This window comes from Phacochoerus africanus, chromosome 11, assembly GCF_016906955.1.
Source record: "Phacochoerus africanus isolate WHEZ1 chromosome 11, ROS_Pafr_v1, whole genome shotgun sequence".
Classification (NCBI taxonomy): Eukaryota; Metazoa; Chordata; class Mammalia; order Artiodactyla; family Suidae; genus Phacochoerus; species Phacochoerus africanus.
In genome coordinates this window covers 103,420,609-103,439,548 of record NC_062554.1, presented here as the reverse complement: position 1 = coordinate 103,439,548, position 18,940 = coordinate 103,420,609, and the positions used below count along the sequence as shown (strand labels likewise).

Sequence of the window (18,940 nt, the reverse complement as noted above, 5' to 3'; positions counted from 1 at the left end):
ATGGAGAATGGGCATTGCAGGTCAGGATGAATAGGATTTAGACTTCAGAAGAGGAGGAGCCAAAAAAAAAATAGAATGAGCACAGCATATCATTAATAATAATGTTCACGTCTGCCACCATCATTCTGGCACTTTGAGCTAAGGGCACTTTAAAATCTTTTAACTAGAGGACACCATATGGAAGTCAAAGGAAAAGAAAAGAGATACTTAAAGTCTAATGGTAGCCTGTTATATACCTTCATAAAATTATTTCGTTGTATAGGTCTCTCGGCATATACTCATGTGGAACTTCCATATTACTCTAAGTTTATTCTAATTGCTGCATACCTCGCTTCTTACAATCCAGCAAGAACTGACAAGAGGTTTTTCCTTAAGGTAATCATTATTTCTTTTCACTCAATTTTGAAGATCTAGGGAATATTTTGAAATTCCTCAACACCTGTAAATTTGTAAAGGACAGAGATTGGCAAAAGAGATTGCATTTGCTAAATACATATTTAGGACTCATTCTTTAAAGATTTTATTTATTTCTTTATTTTCCTTTAATCATTTATTCTTTCCCTTTGCCAATTAGCAGTGTTCTTTGAGAATTTACTGTAGGATATTGGGGATGGGTGAGTGCCACTTTTGGGATGGGGACAGTGCTGGAGCAGAGAAGCTAAAAAGTGATTGCATTTGTGTCTAGTAAGTGAGATATGATAATAAACAACTTGGAGGGAAGTGTTGAGGAAGGAAAGATTTGTGGAGGAGGTAGCATTGGTTGCTGAATCTTCAAAGACATACAGTGTGAAAATGACAGCAAAAAACAGATGTGTCTTTCCTGGAAAGAATATTGATAATAAAATCTAGAGGCCCTAACAGCTTTGTCTAACAATGGAGCATTCCACACACTTCAACACACTTCAAAATAGAGTTTCTTTGGGATGCATGAGCCATTATCTCCATCACCTTTCACCAAACCCTCCTTCTCCATGATGAACTCATTTGCCCTGTATGGTCTTCTCCATACAGCCATTTGCTCGATGGTATCGTGTCACATAGGTAAAAAATAACCTCGTTAACCAGGTAAAAAATAACCTTGTAACCAGATTAACCAGATATATTTTGCTAAAACCCAGTTACAAGCTGATAATAAAAAAGTTTAGTCAAACTGAACTTTTCTGTTTCTAGAACTTGGCTGTTTTTCCACCTCACTCTCCAAGCTTTTGTTTACCTTGGCTTTTCCATCTTAGAATTTCTTCTTCTCCAATCTCTGTATACTTAAATTTCAATATTCTTTTTTTCCCCCTTTAATCATTTTTCCCCCTTTAATCATTTATAATTTAATTATTTAATCATTTATTCTCTATCTCTCACTTTAAGATCACAGACCAAATGGTTGCAATAGGTAGTTTCAGGTATACCTTAGGCAATACTTCTACATTAAAAAAAAAAAATATATATATATATATATATATATATGTAAATAAAAGTTTCTTAAAAATATGAGAGCTGGGAATAATTTTATGGCTAGTAACTGCTTTATTGTTCTAAAGCCCTTACTATAGTACTCCATACGTCATTATCCAGAACATTCAAGAGCTTCTATGCATGTACATTAATTGGAGAAATATCATTTTAGGATTGTTTTCTTGTGAAAACAATGTACAATTTGATTTATTAATTATATTATAAAACATTTTTATTTATTTTTTGCCTGTCTCTTCCACTAGTAGTTTCAAGAGGGCTAGGGCTGCATCTGGTTTTTTTTCCTCACTGTTGAATCCCAGTTATTTAACTTCATGCTCTCAATTTTATGCAGATTGACAGGCTATCTTACAGAATGAATAAAAATCCATTTATCTTTGAAAGTTTTGTCATTATAGAAATAAATGTGCTATAATAAATCAATACAAGTATCACTATTTTAAAACCTCTTTCTTTACATGCAAAAGTAATCTTGCATACAAGCAAGATACAGTTTAAAAAGCCTAAAATATGTTGGTATTTTAAGGTGATATTTTAGGTAATAAATATAATAAAATAATAAAGCCTAAGATACATAATTAGCATTATGTGTGACATATTTTAAACAAATTATTCTTTCTGTTTTTGTGGAGTACTGTATCTTTCATCTTAAAAAATTATTTTCCTTAATTGCAGCATCATGGGAAAATCAAGAAAACCAACTTTCTAAAGAAACATGAAAAGGTATTTACATTGTAATTTCTCTGATGGAAAGAACTTATGAATTTAGGATATTATAAGAAGTGTGTATATGCATAATTGTATTATTCAGATATAAGTATTTGTACTGATATGGTACCATTATGATGTTGCAGTAGGATTTTATTATGTTGAATACAATGATTGAGAGGGCACAGTTGAGGTAAACTGGCACTAGAGATAGAAGTGAGTTGACAAAATTTTTTTTGTGAATTAATGCACGGAAAAGGTCACCATAGAATTTTTATTAAATTTTGCTGGCTTTCCTCTTTTCACCTTTGGAATAACCCACAAAGATGATACTAAATAATTTTAAAAAGTAAACTGTTAAGAACCAAGCAGATGAGAAATGTATACAATTTGGAGTTGAATAGTAGATAGATACCCAGATGACTAAGCAGATGTAAGAGGGCTGAAATCTGACCCCCATGGCGAGCTATTTTAACTTGAGGAATCTGGAAAAGCTTAGGAATTAGAAGCACTAAGCACCTTTGAAGGTCAAGGTGTGGGGCAAGATTGAAATTGGTGAAAGGATTTTACAGATCTCTTGTATGTCTAAACCACTACGGCTTCTGTTGGCAGAAGATAAAGAAGTTAGAATTATGGACTTTGCACTAAAAAAGCTGTGAATTTTGTTTCTCACTTTCATTATTAAAAGCAGTTTTGCTCAATATACACTTCTGAATTGAGGGCGTTTTACTGTCTTTTGGCTTTATCATTGCTGCTAAAAAGCCTGCTGAGTCCGTTATTCCTGTGTTATTCCTCTGTTTCCTCTGGCTGCTTTCAAGTTCTCTTTTCTTTTTATTTTAGTGTCCTTACAGTTTCACTGTGGTGTATCTGGGGTTGAATTTCTTTTTGCTTGGCATTATTTTTGCATCCTAACTTTGAATAATGATGCCTTTATTTAATTCTGGTAAATTCTCAGTCATTAACTTTTCCAGTATTGCCTCTCCTCTGTTCTCTCTAGCTTCTCTAACCAGTGTCTCTGGCATTCCTGAGACACTGGTTAGACATATGATAGACCTTTTCACACTACTCTCTTTGTTTGTTAAGTCATTCATAGTCTTTATCCCTTTCATCTTTGTGTGCTATATTCCGGGTAATTTCTTTAGTTCTCTCTTCTTATTTTCTCTTTAGCTTTGTCTAATCAATCTGCTATTACATCAGTTTTATAATTTTAGTAATCTTATTGATAATCTTCAGAGGTTTTGCTGGTTCATTTCAAGTCGGCCTGCTCACTTTAATATTTTTCCTAGTCCTATTTTTCTTTAACATAAAAAAACCTATTTTGTACTCTGTTGTGTATTTCAGTGTTGGAAGTCCTTGTCAGTCTTCCACATTTTCTATTTTTTGCAGACTTGCACATAACTGTCCTGTTTCCTGAACATTTTATTATTTTAAATTTTTAGCTGAACTTAATCTTTAGAATTTTTGAGAGTTTTAGAAATGTTTTTTACATCTACTTCTGTGCAAGCACTTATGAACACCAGTAACCTGGGATCATTTGAAAATCAGTTCTCAGCCTGGGGGTTTTTAGACTGCAAAGATACTCTGTATTCTGCCCCCACATCAGAATTAGTTCTAGCTGCTAGCTAAAAGTCTCAGAGAAGACTTTTTTTCCTCCTCTGGAGGAGTTTGGTAGGCAAGTTTCCTTACCAAATACATTTGCTTAGCATGAAAAGACATTTCTAGTGTGCCCTTTCCCTAAGACTTTTTTTTTTTTTTGTCTCCCTGAGCTGTCTTTGATTAGGCTTTTACTATAGGCCTGTCATTGATTTTGTACCCTCTCTCTTGTGTGTAGCTACTTCATGTCCTAAAAGATTGGTACTTCTTTAAAAAAAAAAAAGGAGTTCCCACTGTGGTACAGCAGAAACGAATTTGATTAAGAACCATGAGGTTGTGGGTTTGATCCCTGGCCTCGCTCAGTGGGTTAAGGATCCGGCACTGCCGTGAGCTGTGGTGTAGTTTTCAGACCAGGCGTGGATCTGATGTTGCTGTGACTGTGGCGTAGGCCGGCAACTGTAGCTGCTATTCAACCTCTAGCCTGGGAACCTCCATATGCCAAGGGTGCGGCCCTGAGAAGCAAAAAAAAAAAAGATCGGTACTTCTGCCTGGGGTAGTGAAGGAAGGAGTTGTAGCAGAGCTTATATTTTGAGTGAGCACTCAAGAAAGGTGAGGATTAGACCTGCAAAGATGAGAGAAGATGTTCCAGTTGGGAAAGTGATTTGAGCCAAGAGGCAGAGGTGAGAAATTAAAAGGTGTATATAAAAGAAATAATGAAATACAGTTGGCTGGAGTGTATGGTGAGTTTGAGAGAAAAATCACTTGAGGCCCAATTGTGGAAGAATTTCCTCACTCACCAATTCCTAAAAGGAAGGAAGCCCACTTATTCATCTCTGAATGTTAGTACTTGGTCACATTTGGTGGGTATTTATTGCACAAATGAATAAATTGAATGAATGAGGAAAATTAAAGAATGAACAGAAAGCTAAGAATTTTAGGCCTTATGTTTTTCTTTCTTTCCTTTTATAGCTGCACATGTACACATGGAAGTTCCTGGTGCTAAGAGTTGAATAGGAACTGCAGCTACAGGCCTACTCCACAGCCACAGCAATGCCACATCTGAGCTGTGTCTGCCACCTACACTGCATGTTGCAGCAATGCCAGATCCTTAACCCACTGAGTGAGGCCAGGGATTGAACCTACATCCTCATGGCTACTAGTTGAGTTCTTAACCTGGCGAGCCACGATGGGAACTCCTTAGGCCTTATTCTTGAGAAAGAAAATATCATTTATGAATTTTGAGGAGGGAAATACATGAATACTGATCACTGAGGACTGTGAAAGAGCTGGCACTTTAGACACATCCTTGTGGAATGAGTGGATTTGTACAAATCTAGGTAGACAGTTTTGGCAGAGGGAACTATATGAGCAAAGATAACATGAAGATGTGTCTAGTTCGAGGTGAACTCTAGTTCTTCTGATGTTCTTATAGATTTGACGTTTATAGTAGCTTCTTTTGTCTTTAGTTCATGTCATTTTAGAATCAGAGCTTATTTATTAAAGTTTGTGTACACTTGCTACTTTCTTTGTATTTTTTTCCTTCTCTTAAAATCTTGATTTAATGCTTACTTTATGCCAAGCACTCTGCTAGATGCCACAGACATAGTGGAGAACAAAATATCCATGGTCTCTGCCTTCCTGAAGCTCTCCATTTAATAAGGGCATCACATATTAAAAAATAAGCCACATGAATAATTATCATAACAGTTGCTTTAAATCTATTCTGTATCTTCAGTTGTATAATTCCTTTTCTCTCCGTATCCTCGGTTGATACTTCTTAAAGATTTTACTTTTAAATTCCACTAATACAGGTGCGTGATACCACATTATTTGCCAGTTAGTTTATGTGAAAAAACATTTTTCCTCTTCTCACCCATACTTCCATTTTCCACAATTAAACTTCTTTTGTTTCTATTTTAGTTTTCCTAGTGTAAATATTTATAACTGTAAGTTTATGTTTCTGTCTCTATTTTTCTTGATTTGATCTGATACCAATTTTGATTGCATTTTATCTGCAAAAATTTGTTTGGTTTCTTTTTGTGATTCTTTCTTCCACTTGTACAGACCTTTATTCTCTCTAATGAGCTGTAGTGAATCTAGTGAGGTATTTCTCACACTCTGACTTCCTCTCTAGCTGGGAAGCCGTTTTGCATTTATAGCACACAAAATCAGTCCAGTGAAGAAGGTAAATATCATAGGCCCTACATGGCGCTAGAACACTTTAATTTTAAATTGGAAATGTGTTTGATTATAAATTAAAAAGTGAAAATCAGAAAAGTATCAGCAGCTTTCACAATGTGATTTTCAGCCTGAATTGCAGCCCATGTTAGTCCAAACACTTTAGGAAGTTAGGTAATATTTACTAACCTCAAAGTCATTGCTAAGTGTTATGAAGCACAGGGACACCAACTCCATTGAGATGTCGCAACATTTATCTTTATTTTTTTTCTTTCTTCCCTCTAACACCATTTCATTTATTATTCTTTCATTTATTCATTTATTTAACTAATGAAACTAACAACCCCAGGTGCTAGGGATGAAAATGGTAAATAAAACATCTTCTGTTTTCAAGGCATTTGTGTAGAAAAGGAAAACATGTAATATGATATATGATAGCAGTATAAGCCAAACATTGTTAATCTCTGCATATGATAGTGCTTAATTCTCACAGTGACCTAAATGAATGTAGTTACTATCATCATCATTTTCTAGATGAGGAAACTGAATATTAAAGAGAAATTTGTGTTAATTTGCCAAAGATTACATAGTTAATATGGTAGAACCAGCATCAAATTCCAGGACTTTCTGAATTCAAAGACTCCCATGATATTAACCACTGCTCTTGAACTCATGCAACTGACAAATGGTTAGTATCTAGGATTTTTTTTCTTTTTTGGCCACGGCCATAGCATGCGGAAGTTCCCGGCCAGGGATCAAACCCAGCCATAGCAGTGACAGAGTAGGCCACCAGAGAACTCTAGTATCTAATTTTTTGTTTGTTTGTTTGTTTGTTTAGGGCCGCATCCAACGACATATGGAGATTCCCAGGCTAGGGGTTGAATAGGAGCAGTAGCTGCTGGCCTATGCCATTGCCACAGCAATGCCAGATCCAAGCCATGTCTGTGACCCACACCACAGCTTACAGCAATGCCAGATCCAAGCCATGTCTGTGACCCACACCACAGCTTACAGCAATGCCGGATCCTTAACCCACTGATCAAGGCCAGGGATCAAACCCGCAACGTCATGGTTCCTAGTCAGATTTGTTTCCACTGCGCCACGTTGGGAATTCCAGTATCTAGGATTTTTAAAGACATACAAATCAGTAAGTAAAAGGCAAAAATCCAGTAGATAAATGGGTAAATGATACAAATAGAAACTTGAATGTCTAGCAAAAGTGACATGAGTATTGGCCTCATTTACTAGTGAGGGAAATGCAACTTTAAACAACAGTGGGATAATATTTTACACTCTAAGACTGGCAAAATTAAAAAAAAAAAAAAAGTCTGATAATTCCAGGTGTTGTGATAATGGGGAAGAATAAGAGCCTGTGTATTTTGCAGGTTCATCATATCCAATAAAGTTAGCATGTGAATGTACTTTGTATTTGTCAGAATGGGCTGGGCAGTACTGTACTGAAAAGCAAACTCCCTATCCCTCAATGATTTAACATCACAAAAGTTTTATGTATTGCACACTACACAGTTTAATATGAGTTGTGCAGTCCTCTTTCATTGTATAGTGATGTTAAGTAAAACATGGTGGCCTCCACAGTTGCCCCCAAAGGAAAAGAAGACTAAAGGATCCACTGGTTTGAAAGGCCAGGTTTGGAAGTAGCTTGCATCACTTGCGCTGATATCCCATTGGCCAGAACTCAATCAGATGGCCTCCATCTAAGTGTAGGAGATTGTGAGACATGTAGTCTACCTAAGTGCCTAAGAAGAAATGACATCGAGGAACATACAGCATTCTCTGCCCTCTCTTTTTTTTTTTTTTTAATTTTATTTTTTCCATTAGGGGGTTTATAGTGTTCTGTCAGTTTTCTACTATACAGCAATGTGACCCAGTCACACATACATAAACACATTCTTTTTCTCACATTATCATGCTCTGTTATAATTGACTAGAAATAGTTCCTAGCGCTATACAGCAGGAATTGCTTATCCATTGCCCTCTAATTGAGCAGTCCCACAGAGAAATTCCCACATGTGCACAAGGAGAAATGTACAGGATTGACCATCATAGTATTCCTTGTCATGAATTATAGTGATTAGTTTTTTAAAGCAGATAGTGGTCATAAAATGGAATTCTGTAAGGTAGTTTAAAAATGGGGCGTTCCCATTGTGGCGCAGTGGAAATGAATCCAACTAGTAACTATGAGGTTGTGCGTTTGATCCCTGGCCTCGCTCAGTGGGTTAAGGATCCGGTGTTGCCGTGAGCTGTGGTGTAGGTTGCAGATGTGGCTCGGATCCTGCTGGCTGTGGCTGTGGCTATGGTGTAGGCCAGCAGCTGTAGTTCCGATGCAGCCCCTAGCATGGGAACCTCCATATGCCATGGGTGTGGCCCTAAAAAAATTAAAAAATAAATAAAAATGGACTAGAGGAGTTCCCGTCGTGGCGCAGTGGTTAACGAATCCGACTAGGAACCATGAGGTTGCGGGTTCGGTCCCTGCCCTTGCTCAGTGGGTTAACGATCCGGCGTTGCCGTGAGCTGTGGTGTAGGTTGCAGACGCGGCTCGGATCCCGCGTTGCTGTGGCTCTGGCGTAGGCCGGTGGCTACAGCTCCGATTCAGCCCCTAGCTTGGGAACCTCCATATGCCGCGGGAGCGGCCCAAGAAACAGCAACAACAACAACAACAACAAAAAGACAAAAGACAAAAAAAAATGGACTAGAGTTATATGTATTAAAATGAATCTCAAAAACAATGTTGAAGGGAAAAAGTTTGATAGGGTGAAATGTCCAAAATTATTTATATGGGCCAGGTCATGCAAATAATGTTGTGTATTATTTATGGATACATATGTAGTGGTATAAAAATTGTCATGAAAATGATAAAAACACCAACTTCTGGGTAGTAGTTCCTTCTAGGGAGGAAAAGGAAGAGTGGAATGTGGGAGGGGGCAAGGGAGCTTCAGTTTTTCTGTAACATGATCTAATGCTTTCTTTACATGTGTTGCATAATGTTTGAGTATGATAAAGTTGGGTGGTGGGTGCAGTGTTATGTATAACCTCTTTTCTAAATGTATTTAGTAAGAAAAGCATATAAACTTTAAGACCTGGAAGATGATTTGAAACTATCTTTTAGTTATAAATAGGTGAAGTAAATACTTTGTTTTGTAATTCTGAATAGTTTTTTTTACTTAGTCATTCTTTTAAAGAAATAATTATTCTCATGCATGTAAATAGAGCGTCTCATTTTATTTGCCCTTGCTAATATAGAGTACTTAAATTCTTATATTGCTACTAAAGTTATCTAATAAAATTATCAAATTATGCAGACCCTTGAGCACGCAATTATCTAAGGACAAGTAATTAATGTACTCCTGACTTTATAGACAAATATGAACATTTACAGTCTTAAAACTTGAATAAATTTTGCATTGTTTCAGACTGACAGCTTGTTCACATGGTGTACAACACTGAGTTCATTTTCTAAGCTAGTTTTTATTAAAACTGACCTTTTAAAATCTATGAATGTTGAACAAGTACATTTTTCAGGCAGTGGCACAAAGAGGGATGATGAGGAGTTAGTAAGTTCTGATCTAGGGCTTCGAGCCGAGACCCTAGTTTTGGTTGTGCACTGTCTTGACAAATGACTTGGCTAAGTCACTTAACATCTGGTTACAACGCCAATATGGGGTGATGCTCAGGACAGACTGCATGACTTGTGAGTTCTTTTCTTTAATATTTGTTAATGCTAAATCAGAACATCTTGAAGAAAATGTAAAAAGATAAATCATGGTCATATCAGGTAAAGTTTTAACTTGGAGACTACAAGTTAGATTTACCAGCCTCTTTGGGAAGCTATGCACAGTGTAAATATGTTATTGGTAAATTATAGTACAGAAAGTGAGTGCTCTGCTAGAAGAAGAAAATCCATGCTCTTTTTTCTTACAGACAAGCAATCATCTCCTCGGACCAAAACCGTTTCCACTAGACAGATTATTAGCAATATTATATAGTATTGTGGACAGCAGAGTTGCTCCAACAGCCAATATCTTTTCCCAGGTAAGCTTAATGATAGATTATTGTATATCATCTTCATCTTTATGGAATTCTTCAGGTAGTGTGATTCTTAGAGTTCTAGGTATATAGATTTTTGGTCAGCATATGTTACTATTTTAAGTGTATAAAGAAGAGTGTCCTTGGTAAGTAATTGAAATTTCAGATATATAATCTTTGAGGGTGTCGCTGAATTTGCATATATTTAGATATAACTTAATGACAAGAACAACTTGATGTTTCTTGTCTTTTTCTTTTTTCAATAAAGTTGTTTAAAAATTATTATAGTTACCTTGCTTAAGCTAAAAGGGGCTTCATGATTAAATTAATGAATTATGTAGAAATATAATTTAATGAATAAAATTTTTTAAATTTGTAAGAAAATAATCCATAATGTTCTTATTTCCTCATATGTACAGTTTGTAGGTTGACAGGCATTTTTAAAAAAATGGTATATTTTCCACAATGACTAAATTCTCAAAATTTTCACTAGATGGCAGCAGTAGCATAAAAATAGAAAATGTGACAATTCTTTTATAAAGTGTTTATAATGTTTTAGGTGACATTTAAGAAAAACCTATTTATTAAAGATAGAGTCACAGTTGATTTCCTGAATGGTCCAGAAAAACAGTACTTAACACATGACGTGAGTGAATAGAAGAAAAAACAAATGATGTAACTAGTATTTGTTTAAAAGCAAAGTCACTGCAGATGTTTAATGAGCGTTTTGTTTTATGTTTATAGTTTTAGATTGAAAACGTGTAAATAATAGCATTTCCATTTTAATTCACTACAAATAAATTTGGTCCCTGAATGGATGTTAGACTTTGTAATCTAAGGCATGGTGGTAGCTTTTAAGTCTTCATTTAAAGAAGTTTTTGAAAACCAAAAATAGCTGTGTTCTCAATGTGCTCAACATTGAAGTTAGATGATTTTTATGTAAGTCAGCTTTATAGAAAATTGTATCTACAATTTACTACATTTTAAAAGAAAGGTAGTCTAGTCAGTTATTAGATTATTTAAATAGCTAGGTGGGTAGTTAGATGGTAGCCCTGATGCTAATCATTTAAAAACTCTAATTCCATTTTAATCTGTATTTCAGGATATATATGTGGAAAAAATTTTTAGTCAAACTGTACATTGTATTAATAGCTTTCTACATAGAATACATGAATTTTTTGTTTGGTTTTTGCTGTTGCAGTAACTATGAAGTAGACAGCTATGACCTTTATTGTAAAGAATTGAGCCTCAGAGAGGTTCATTGACTTTACCATTTTGACAAAGCAGGTGAATTTTTAAGAATTAAAGTCTAGTTAAGTGAAGTGGGCAATGCTTCTAAATAAAGCAGAAAGGTTTTTGCATCACGTGTTTAAAATTAGGTATGTTAGTGGGATACAAAAATAATAATAATAATAAATGTGGGTTATTTTCTTTTAGAGAGCTTATAATTTATTCTGGGAGAATAACAAAACATGTACATAAAAATAGTATTGTAAGGCTGTAAGTGGATGCTAGATAGTTAGAGAAGTAAACTCTGCCGAGTTTAGAATAGAAAGAGATCACTTCTGGACTGAGCCAGAGGAGAGAACTTGAAAACTTCACAGAAAAGGTGAAAGAAACGTGGAGCTGGCCTACAGAGAATGAGTAGGATTTTTTTCTTTAAATATTTCTAAGTGATACATGTTTATGGTACAAAACTGAGAAAATGAGTAAGTAAAAAAGTAAAAATAAAAGTAAAATTAGCTGACATTTTATTTCTAATGGATAGGAATTATAAAGCTCCAAGAGGGAGGATAATATGACCAAAATTGTGGGACTAGGAAACAGGAAGACACAGTTGTGAAGTGTCAGACCTGCTTAGTTGAAGGTGAGCGAGGTTGTATTGTAGTAATGGTGGCAGTCACTGTAGTTGTGATCCAGTAGTAATACTGCCACCCCCGCATTCACACCTTATGCAATTTAACATTTTTAATGATTTTTATTTTTTTCCATTATAGCTGGTTTACAGTGTTCTGTCAGTTTTCTACTGTGCAGCAAGGTGACCCAGTCACACGTACATATATACGTTCTTCTCACATGATCATGCTCCATCATAAGTGACTAGATATAGTTCCCAGTGCTATACAGCAGGATCTCAAAGGCAATAGTTTGCATCTGTTAACCCCACGGTTACGTATTATACTTAACATTGATAGCATTTCCTAGCAGCAGATCTAAGTTGATAGGAATCAACAATCATAGTAATGAGAGGCTGCTGACTTAGCGGTCTACTAGCTACTCTGAAGCTTTAATTATAGATGCACAGTGTCACCGTCTTTATGTTTTCAGCAGTGCCGGTAATGTTGTACTTAACACTTTAGCCCAGAATGTGTCTTTATTTTTTAATGAAGCTAAATTGTTTTCAACTTTAACAACCTCAGTCTTTTTATTCTTTACCTCTTCTCATTAGCATTAATCAAAATGATAAATTTTGTATTTTTAAAACATTGTTTTAAAAGAATTTGCTCATGTTTATTTGATGAGAAATCAGTTAGAACCTGATCTCCATAATTCCATTTGGGACACAGAGATTGGGTCAGAGGTGGTCTCTCCATTTCTGCAGGTTTTGCATCCATAGATTCAAGCAACTAGGGGTTGAAATTTTTTTTTTTTTAATTCTAGAAAGTTTTAAAATGCAAAACTTGAATTTTCCACATAGCCAACTATTTACAAAGCATTTACAAATATTTACATAGCATTTCATTGTAGTAGGTATTATAAGTAATCTAAAGAAAGTTTAAAATACATGGGAGGGTGTGTATAGGTTTTATGCAAATACTATGCCATTTTATGTAAGGGACTTAAGCATCGTGGGATTTTGGTATTTAAATGGGCGGTGGGGGGTGTCCTAGAACCAATTCCACGTGAATACTGAGGTTGACTGTAACATCCCTGGAAGTTGACCTTTACTTTTGTTTGGCCCATGGAGTATCAAAGAAAATCAAATACCATATTGTGTTTAAGAACAAAATGTGGCAGAAATTGCATCCAGAAGAAAGGTATTTCTCCCACGTCTTAAATTTTTTCTTCCCATTATCTCTCAGTGACTTTTTTCTGTTTTGAATCCTTTTATTTATCCATCAAAACTATATGCCTGCCCATAGGAGTGAGTTTGTATTGGAGGTGCTTATTTGATACCAACACTAGATGGCAATATTGTTGCATTCTAGTTTTGAGACTAGCAGGGAAACCTAGCTTGTACTTGTTAGTACTGTCTTTGATATTTAGAGAAAGCTGTGTATTAATTGGTTTATTAGAATAAAATGAAATTTCCCAAATATATTTAATGATGTATGTGTGTGTGCGCTCACCTGTATGCACTTTCATGAAAATGTAAGTAAAATTGCTAAGGAATTGTTTTATATGAATATTTTCCACCTGGAACCAAATTGCTTTTTATTGGTTATAATATGCCTGTGTAAGACAGTATTGTTTTTCTATTCATTTTATCTATCTTCAGCTGTTTTAAGGACTTGTTTTATAGTAATAGGTTATCTTATGGCTTGGTTTATCAGTTACATATTTGTACTTTTCTCATATAACAAATTGGTTAAATATGGTATATATGTTCAAAATTCTCTTGAAGCAGAAGTTTATCTCCATCAGTTGTTTAAATCTGTTCTATAATAAAGTTATGAAAATAGGAGCTTAAGAATCTCTAACATTAAAAGTCCAGTTCAGAATAATCGTCAAATTCAGAATAGTGTGAATAATAGTAGTATATTTTAGTTGGCAGTCTTCTGAATTTCTTTAGTCTTTATTAAATTTTAGATAAAATTCTCATTAATTTTTTAGTCCCTTAAAAAAGTAAAAGAATAGTAACGCTTTTAGCATTTTACAGTACGTTAATGCTCAGATTTATTGAACTATATGGTTTTTAAATTTTTCTTTAATTTTACCCTTGTTCAATTTAGTACAGTTTTACAGTCATGATCATGAGTCATTTAAAAAATTTCATTCAAATAAAATAAATGTAGCCTTTCTATATATACCTAAACTTAGTGAATGAAAGGCATTAATTGTGATGTTTTCATTTTTTTCTTCCCTCAGTATGGATAGAATGGATAAACTCTACCATTTTTAAGCATATGTAGGTATTACCTTCAAAAATTAGTTGATCAGATACATTTTTGAAGACCATGTATTGTCTTTAAAAGAAATGTTATTGGGAGTTCCTGCCATGGCTCAGCGGTAATGAACTTGACTAGTATCCATGAGGATAGAGGTTTGATCCCTGGCCTTGCTCAGGGAGTTAAGGATCCGGCATTGCCATGAGCTGTGGTATAGATTGCAGATGCAGCTCGGATCCTGGGTTGGTGTGGCTGTGATGTAGGCCTGCAGCTGTAGCTCCATTTCAACCCCTAGCCTAGGAACTTCCCTATGCTGCAGGTGTGGCCTTAAAAAGCAAAAAAAAAAAAAAAAAAAGTGTTATTGAATTGTCTTTTTTGTTTTTTCAAAAGTATATTAAAACCAAGCTATGCTTTTTATCTTTTATATCTTAAAGAAAACTGATAATTTATTTGGAAACTTTTGAATGATTTATTTCATTGTTTCGATATTTCTGTATTTTCTCTTACTCAACCTTGCGCACCCCCTCCATAGTCTTATATTTAGGTGAAGGCAGTAGGAGTACAGTTCCTTTGTTACAAATAAATTTTATTGGAGCATAGGTGACTTACAGTGTGTTTCAGGTGTACAGCAAAGTGGATCAGCCATACATATACATAGATAACCATTCTTTATCAGATTCTTTGCCCATATAGGCTATCACAGGGCATTGAATAAATTTCCCTGAGCTATATAATTGGTCCTTATTACCAGTAAATTTTGTATATAGTAGTGTACATATGCCATTCTCAACTTCCCAATTCATCCCTCCCCTCAGTGTTTCGCCTTTGTTAACCATGAGTTTGGTTTTGAAATCTTTGAGTTTATTTCTGTTTTGTAAATAAGTTCTTTTGTATCATTTTTTATTAGATTCCACATATTAGTGATCTTATATGACGTCTTTGGTTTATTTTTCTTAATATGATAATCTCTAGCTCCATCCATGTTCCTGCAAATGGCATTATTTTGTTCTTTTTTATGGCCAGAAGTACATACAGTTCTTTAAGATTATCATCTATATAATTTATTTAAAAATATTAAGCCATATTGCTTTATTTTTTCCCAGAGGATAAAATTGCTGAAGAATTTATTTCTGAAATTATTGTTGTGGGTTTCTAAAGTGACTTTTTAAAGGAAAATTATCTTTAAAAAATTAAGGACATTCAGTTATACATATACTTAATCACATATTATTGATTTTCATTGAATAGTTAGCATTTTGAAAAATTACTTTTGAAGATAATTCACTGTAATTCTGCACTTTGGGAGGCTTAAATTTTTTTTTTTTTTTTTTGCTTATTATAAGAGTTTGCTCTGAATTAACATGAAGAAACAACTGAAAAATAAAGGGAGCATAGTTCTTTACAAATTAGTTCTGGCTATTCTTTGTACCAGATTGACAAGTTGTATTTTATCAGTAATTAGTATTTCATATCTGAATCATTTCATATTTAGTTGTACATAATTTAATAAGAAATTTTAAGTTAAAATATCCTTGTAAAATTTGTTTTCATTTTAAAGAGTATAAATGGCATTTTGGAGCAAAGTTAGTAATGTGCAGATGCATTGTTTTCAAAAATATACTTTTCTGTTTTTTGTTTTTTTTTTCCCTTTTGAACTCACATCATGCTACTATATGTTGGAATATATTTGGACTTATATTTTTTTACATCAGCTTTATTTTTTAGTCAGAATCAATTTGATCTTTCCCGACAAGGGTTGCATTAACTATAGTAGCATTTAGTTAACCTTGTGCTTTTTGCTTATTTAAGTGTTCGTTTATGATACAGGATATATTTAAACTAATTATTTTGGTATTTTCCAGATGAATTTATCATTAATCAGAAAGCAAAATGATGTAGTTATTTTATGTTTGATAGTTTTTTGGAAGCAGATGCTTCATCTCTAGTTTACCATAGCTGTAGGAGTGTTTTTGCTATACATTTTATGGCAGCTAACATTTATTCAACCAAAACCAGGCTTTTGGCATTTTTCTTTAACTGTAGGTAGGTATATGAAAAACTTACATAATTTTCAGTTTTTTTAAAGTGAAAAAATTTTGCCCATATTTATTTAATTAAAAAGGTTTAAAATAAAAATAATTCACATCTCAAATTCAGAGTCAGTATTGATTTTTTTTCCCCTAATTGGAATTAAGTTTTTCTTTCTCTGCTTAAAAATGTGTTTAACACATGTTTATTAAAGATCTATTATGTTCCAGGCTGTGTTGTATAAAGAATATGGAAGTCAAGAAAATGCAGTTCGGGCCCTCAGAGACCTTATAGTAGTTGGTCTGTGCTCCCACTGCCCTTCGTTAGTATTGGGTGCAGCTGCCAGATAAGAGCTAGACAGATTTTTACTGGAAGGACATACATGCTGAAGGAACTAATACTTAAATAATTGAAGTGAAAACTAAACTTAAATTCTTAAAGGGAATATATAAAGGTAGGATTTTTCACTTTGCTAGTACCTGATGTTTGATAATACAGGTATTTAAGTGTTGTCTTCCAAGTAAAATAACAAACCGATTTGTTGGATGTTTCCTTCTGATGTGCCTTGAACTTAGTGTATGGAGCATGATTGTTTGATACCTATGTCATAACTAAATTTATTTGACATTGGTGTCAAATATCTCAGTTAAAACTTGAAACTTGTTAATTTATGAACAATAAAAAATGTTTTATGCAGAGCCTATTATAAACTAAGTGGCTTTTCTTAAAAAGATACATGGTTCTATTTCAAATATTTTATGATTAAAAGTTACACTCATTATATCACTCCTTTATGTACAATATTTCAAACTACTTTTAGAGATTTTTAACCAAAAGCACTTTAACCAAATAACTTATTTCATAGACTTAAATTATAAAACCTCTTTGCCTTAAAACATTATGTTGTGTGATACACTTGTTTGATTTATATTTTTAATAGTAATTATATTTATCAAGTAATGTCACAGAACATCAGAGATCGTAGTTGATGAGATACTATCCACTGCATATATTGTTAGATAAGAATTTGAACCTCGTAAGCATAAGATGTAATGTCCTAAAATCTAGCTTATAATCTGTTCTTATCAAGTGATTTGAGTATGAGAATTATTTTTGTAGATTATGAAATTGGTGAACAGAAGGGACAGCTCACCAAAAAAACAAATTCCCACGGTACTAGAGTATTAGAAAATGTGAAAAGCTCTCCTTTGTAAATTTCTGTGTTTCATTTGACTTTTAGCAGCATTCTAGTGTCTATAGTATACAACTGAAATAAATACTTGATGCCATTGAATTATGTAAGTCACAGGAAATATGCGAGTGCTAGCATTTTCTAATAATTTTACTATGTTTTTATTTTCTTAACCACAACAGACGTTGTGGGACATTCTGTTCCAAAGACAAGCCTTACTTAATGCCCGCTTTGCTGATGAATAGGTTGTCAGGAGTGCTGTTTGACAGTGGTGGGCTCTTCTCTGACTGCAAGAGGCGTAACCATAGTTCTGATGCTCTGTCTCACTGGTGCAGTAAATTTCGGTTCTAAAATCTCCTGCTATCTTTGGTGTGGTTGTATTACCGTTCTGCCATCAGACTACTCTGCACTAGGTGCCTATTTCAGGAGATTTTTTGAAAACCGTTTTGGGGTGCTTCATATTTGGAGAGAGTAAAGTTGATTTATTTTCACTAGCTGCACTATTGTTGTAAGGAATACTAATATTAAGGATTACCAAGGATTACCAAGGATAATAAAAAGAACAAGTATCTTTTACTCTGTTGCCCAGTGATAAAATCTTTTCTCATTTTCATTTGTAAAAGGACAGTATTTACCCCTAGTCTTCTGTTTTCCCTCACTCTGGTGTTAAATTTCCTCAGTGTAATCAATTTGCCTTTGTTGAATATATTAGCCCAAGAGTAGGTATTTTTACTGAACTCTAGAAAAATGGAACCATCGCTTAAGGGTGAGACGTAAAATACTGCCTAAGGGATAGAAAAATTGCATAAATTATACTTTTCAACTGTTGAATAAAATAATATCTTGGTACCTTATTTTTATGGGCAATATTTTATAACTATCTTTCTTAAAGCCTAGAATTGCATCTAAAAAATATACTCAATGTATACCTTTTATTCACATTTTTAAGGAAGTATATGCAACATCAGTAAATTTTACTTTACTTTTCAAATTTTTTGCTGAAACTACACAGAAAAGTTTATGGATATACTTGCACAGGCCTATTTTAGAAAATCTATACTATTAATATAGTGACTGTATAGGCAAATGCATATCTTAGAACTTGATGACTAGATTGTTTTGGTGAGAGAAGGAGTTGATTTATTTATTTATCCTTTCATCTTTTTACGGCTGCATCCATGGCATATGGAAGTTCCCAGGCTAGGGGTCGAATCAGAGCTGTAGCCCCTGGCCTGCGCCACAGCAATGCCAGATCCAAGCCTCGTCTGCAACCCACACCACAGTTCACGGCACCACCAGATCCTTAACCCCCTGAGCGAGGCCAGGGGTCAAGCCTGCGTTTTCATGGGTACTAGTCAGATTTGTTTCTGCCGAGCCACAATAGGAGCTCTGAGAGGAGTTTTAATAAGAACAGTTTAGAAGTTAAATGCTTTGGAAAAATCTATATTATGGAAATGTGTGCTACATTTTAAAATACTCTATAAAAATTGATTAAAGGAAATGTTGATGCTTAAGGGGGTTTCTAATGAGAAACTGTCTTGAATCCTTGTCTGCTCACAACTAATTGGAGTCCTTTGAAGGAGACTGGCTTCACCTGCCTATTGTAAGACATTTTTCATGA

The 18,940-nt window shown here is 34.3% G+C and overlaps 1 protein-coding gene across 1 annotated transcript in view; it reads left to right on the top strand.

Annotated features, from left to right (window-relative positions):
• Positions 1–18,940, top strand: part of ORC5 (origin recognition complex subunit 5) — an 84,255-nt gene that overhangs the window by 39,489 nt on the left and 25,826 nt on the right. Inside the window, exons 10-12 of the mRNA XM_047753141.1 lie at positions 263–375; positions 2,143–2,190; positions 9,886–9,996. Of these exons, the coding sequence (XP_047609097.1) occupies positions 263–375; positions 2,143–2,190; positions 9,886–9,996 (272 nt within the window). The remainder of the gene's footprint in view (positions 1–262; positions 376–2,142; positions 2,191–9,885; positions 9,997–18,940) is intronic.